Source organism: Adiantum capillus-veneris, chromosome 24 (genome assembly GCF_014529385.1).
Source record: "Adiantum capillus-veneris isolate H3 chromosome 24, ASM1452938v2, whole genome shotgun sequence".
Classification (NCBI taxonomy): Eukaryota; Viridiplantae; Streptophyta; class Polypodiopsida; order Polypodiales; family Pteridaceae; genus Adiantum; species Adiantum capillus-veneris.
The window spans coordinates 44,307,170-44,311,954 of NC_140954.1; the positions used below are offsets into that span (position 1 = coordinate 44,307,170).

Consider the following 4,785-nt stretch of genomic DNA (forward strand, 5'->3'; position numbering starts at 1 on the left):
GACAGGCTCGAGGCGTGCCATTCGGTCCCTGGTGCTTTAGAGGCCGTTGGGGTTCGGGGTTCGCTTTGCTCCTGTCAGTACATATCTTGATATAAATAAAGTCATTAGGAAAAGAATGGGGTCTAGGAGGGCCCCTTTATTTTCCATAATGTTATGGAGGTGACTAACATTTTGACAAATAAGTATACGCCATGTGTGCAAGAATGGTGGGTGTGTAAGAGACGTGTAAGAGTGGTAAAAGCATGCATTTTTCCCCCCAAAAAGGTGGAAAATTTTATGATTTTTCCCTTACATAACTCCCATATATTATCTCCGATTTGAGCGGAGATCATAGATCTTCAAACTACGCATCAAGCTCTTTCCATAGATATGCTACATGATATGGTTTTACCCGCTAGATTTTAACTTCCATTTTGGTGGGGAAATTTAAATCCAAAAAAACTAGCCGTTTTGCCTGTTTGAATTCAAAATTTGTCCTTAAATTACCAAAACAAACGTTAATCCCAATGTTTTTTGGAAGTACCCCTTGTATAGTGTCAATTGATTTCTATTTGTAGCGCTCGCTTCTGTCCAGTATATCCTAAGTTTCGATCATAACAGCGCCAGCTATATATGTAAACCTTTAATCATAAGCATTTAGCTTTAATGATAGTAGGTGTTCCAGTTGGTAATTTGTTTAGTGTTGTTAATTAGGAAGTTGCCCCACTATCTACACGGAGCCTAAGACAGAGTTGCACTCCACATGCCATTCCCCAGTCTACTATAAGGTATGAGGCCCCTTCCACTGCCTGTTCAGAGAAGGCTTTGAACCACTCTCTAGAGTCATGGGGTACGAGGACAAGAGATGCCAGGGATTGTTTGTTCTCGAGCTCTGCATAGTAGCTGGCGGTTATCCTTAGTTTGCATGAGGGGTTAGAAAGGGACATGAAAGTTGCAAAAGATGGTGCAACCCACCTTCCTGGCAGAGACGTGAAGGGCCAAACTTTGTCCACAAATGTGAGATCACAATAGCCTCTTGGAAGTATTGATGATGGAAATGCTCCATTATTGCAATGCTTTGTTGTATCCTCTCTCTTGGCATATACAACATCAGAGAATGACATATTAACAGTAGTTGGATGGGGTTCAAGTGTCACTGCTGTTGCTTTTGATCCATCCTCCATATTGGTAATTCTAATAAAGGTCGTCATTCCTTGCCCTTTCTCGATGAAGTACTTGCCTTGAATGGGTACAAAGTAATACACTGGAAAAATTCACAGCACCAAATAGGTGTACACCCTCTTTTTGAACCAGTTGCATATTCAAGTACACCACCTTCAACAAGCACCACGTTTTGGAGGTCTACCGCTGATAAAAGCATCTCAATCAATAAAAAAAGGAGAGCCTTCTTTCCTTGAGTCTATTAGGAGTTGCAATGAACCTTTGAAAACCTGAGCTTTGAGCAACCACAAAACATGATCAAAGATAGTATTTTCTTCTCATGGTGGGCGATCTAGTTGTGGTTATTGCTATGGGGATGTGCACATATAGAGAAACCTTATAAAATATTGCATGAGTCCCTATGGCCTTCAATCCATAGGGTGGTTATTCTAGCTCACCTAAAGACTGTTTCAGAGTCTCAAAAAAATTGTCAATTGGCCTAACTATCTTATTAAAGATCGTAGGTTCATAGTGTGCTGATTCTAGACCAAACTTATGGAAGAAGATAAGCCAACTTATTTAGGGGTCATATACAATAGGTACATAGATTATTTGGCTTGTGATTAAGGTTTTAATATTCTTGGATAATTAAATGAGCTAAAAAAGTCATAAAAATCTTTTGTGTACAAAATTACAAAATGAGAGTGTAATAGTTAATTTATAATCATCTTAAATCATATTTTGGGTCGAGTGTAAATACTTTTATTATAAATTGATGGTGTACGCATCTCAAATAATTATCTTTGTAATACAGATAGCTAAATTAAATTTATATTCAATATTTGTTAGATATGTCAAATACTTGCCTAGACAATGAACATCAAGTATCAAATAATTATCTTTGTAATACAAATAGTTAGATTAAATTTATATTCAATATTTGTTAGATATGTCAAATACTTGCCTAGACAATGAACATCAATTATCTATGTAATACAAATAGCTAGATTAAATTTATATTCACTATTTGCTAGATATGTCAAATACTTGCCTAGACAATGAACATCAAAGCGCACACGGTTTATAAAGCATTTGTTTGCTGGTTTATGTGAAGATATAATTCTTCAATTTCAACAGGATTTTATTCGAAGATAGAAATTGTAAGTATCTTGGGATGATGTATAGAGTTAAAATAAATATCATGTGTTAATAAAGGGAAGCTAGGACTAGTATAGTTTTTTCGCTTGTCTTACAACAATCAAAACATTGTATCAAGGTTTATTGCAAAGAAATGGATGTATAATGTATGAGAATTGTTTAAGTTTGTAAATTGGATTGGATATTTAGTGGTTAAATCCAAGACGAGCAAATGCATTGAAGTGCAAAGCTAAAACCTATTAATGAACTTTGTGGATGTGTTTGCACTTTTAAAAAGGGTCCTTTTTAATTTTGTGACCTTGATTAGTTTCTTGAGGATGTTTTTCTCACATAATAAAGATGTGACACCCTTTCAATTCTTTTAAAACTTCTAGCATCCAATACTTATGAGGATTCTTTTGGATAGCCAAACTTACATAATTTTAAGAAATAAGATGTAGCTAAATAGATAATTGAGTAGATTACTTAATGAAGAGAGACAGATTTACATACACGAGATTATAGAGTAGAGAGAGAGAGAGAGAGTACACACGATATACGTGGTTCACCCAATGTGGGCTACGTCCATGGGAAAGCAGCCACTCAATGGCTTTAGTACTTCAAAACAAGAAGTAGTTTACAAAGGGTTTATACCCTTAATGGAGCTCTCGCCTTGCTTCACTCTCACCACCTCATACTCACCTTGTTGCATCAACTTCACACACTATGAAATGTGTGTAGAAATGGCCTCCTTTTATAGGCCAAAATGGCTGCCCTCTCTCATGAGAGGCAGCCATGTGTAGCCGCCCTTGTGTAGATAAGTCCAAATCGGACCCTCCAATCCGCCCATGTGTGGCCGCCCTTGAGAAGACAAGTTCGCTTTTGAATTCGGCCACCGGCCATTGACTTCCGACCACCGGCCACCGGCCATTGACTACCGGCCACCGGCCAACCGACGGTTGTTTTTCGACCACTTTCCGGCCGCCGGCCGGCCATAATATTCCGACATACAAAAGGAAAACATTTTTTTTTTAAGTTTTCTGATGTGGGGTGTTTGGGGGCATACAATTTAGCAAAAGGAAAACATTTTTTTTATTTAGTTTTCTGATGTTTTCTCTCACGGCTCCATTATATTCCTTCGAATATGAAGGGGCTTAAGCCTCAGAAAAGGAGAGAGGGGAATGCACTACCATTCATGGGGTATATAGGCACGTAGTGGGGGCGTTCGTATTACTTCGATACGTATTTGGTGAAGAAGCTTGTTCAGAAGCTCAAAAATGGCATTCTCCTCAGCAGATCTTCTGGCAGTTTGTGGTCTGCTCGAGAAAGCGTTGAGTCAAGACGAGTCCCTACGCAAGCCAGCAGAGTCAGCCTTGACTGCTGGCGAGAATAATCCCGGTTTTTGCTCCCTTCTATTGGTAAGTCCTTTCTTTCTTGATCGTGTGATCAAGAAGGCTTTTGTCTTGTCTGTATGAGCATTGAGACTTTTCCTCAGCTAGCATCCCTCCCAACTTTCTCCCATTTTCTTGGAGTTTATCACAGGAGATCATGGCTTCTAAGGATATAAATGTAAATAGCAGTGCTAGATGGCTGGCATCAGTGTACCTTAAGAACAACATCAATCACTGCTGGCGTGTGAGACGAGACTCACCGTAAGTCTTTTGATCTTGACACATTTCAAGCTTCTCAATAGTGAAAGAGTGGAGTGTCCTTTGCTTGATGCTTTGCACAGTGATTTTATGCTTCCTCCCTTTGCAAAAGGGCTTGTTTTGTTTTGCCTAGGAATAGGGTTCTTTCTTGTTTTTTGAAAGTTGGGAGCAGCCTATGTCTACGCTAACTCTTTTGTGTTGTTTGTGAGAAGTGTAACTGATGAAGAGAAGTCGTATGTACGGAACAAGCTTTTGGATTTGATAAGGGAAGAGAACAGTCAGGTCTGTTCCAATTGTTAAAACCCAATTTGATTCCTACTCAGTGACCACATGTTGTGGGGAGATACTGATTAGAGTTTTCATCCCCAGATTGCGGTGCAATTGGCCTTGGTCATATGCAAAATTGCGCGTTTTGACTACCCTAAAGAGTGGTAAGATATTCTCGTAGGTTTGCTACATATCTTGATTACAACATTTCTAAAAAGAAAGAGCAACAATTTAAAGCCATGCTTGCTTGAACACATTTTAGAGTCAGTTACTTGAGGCATTTGTGCTTGAATATCAAACCACTCCTTCAGCAGGGAGGCTCAGTCGTCCAAGGATCATTGAATTAAGTGACTTTCTATCATTTTACATAGATCTCTTCTCTAGGGTCTTCTTGTTGTCCAATTTACTGTGTGTTTTGAAGTAAGCCAGGTTGTGATCATCAACAATTTTCCTTCACGCGCGATGGCTTCTCCTCATAATGGGGGCCTTACAAATGTGCGCTTTTACCACAGAAAATTACAAGGGTAAATCAGGCTCCATACTTAACAATCTCCCACTTGGAGACTGATCTCCAAACCAAACCTGTGACTGC

The 4,785-nt window shown here is 39.0% G+C and overlaps 1 protein-coding gene across 1 annotated transcript; it reads left to right on the forward strand.

Moving 5' to 3' along the window:
• The first annotated feature begins 3,500 nt into the window (after positions 1-3,500).
• Positions 3,501-4,361, forward strand: LOC147426291 (uncharacterized). Its single transcript, XM_086497922.1, has 4 exons — positions 3,501-3,695; positions 3,820-3,929; positions 4,139-4,208; positions 4,296-4,361. Exons 1-4 carry the CDS (start codon positions 3,555-3,557, stop codon positions 4,359-4,361), a joined length of 387 nt encoding a protein of 128 aa, XP_086354048.1. The 5' UTR covers positions 3,501-3,554.
• Positions 4,362-4,785: the final 424 nt, after the last annotated feature.

Excerpts from the sequence above, each read along its gene's own strand:
- LOC147426291 (XM_086497922.1), top strand. The coding sequence starts at position 3,555 with ATGGCATTCTCCTCAGCAGATCTTCTGGCAGTTTGTGGTCTGCTCGAG. Across the intron at positions 3,930-4,138 it reads CGTGTGAGACGAGACTCACC|TGTAACTGATGAAGAGAAGT; the intron begins GTAAGTCTTTTG and ends GTTTGTGAGAAG. Across the intron at positions 4,209-4,295 it reads TAAGGGAAGAGAACAGTCAG|ATTGCGGTGCAATTGGCCTT; the intron begins GTCTGTTCCAAT and ends TTTCATCCCCAG.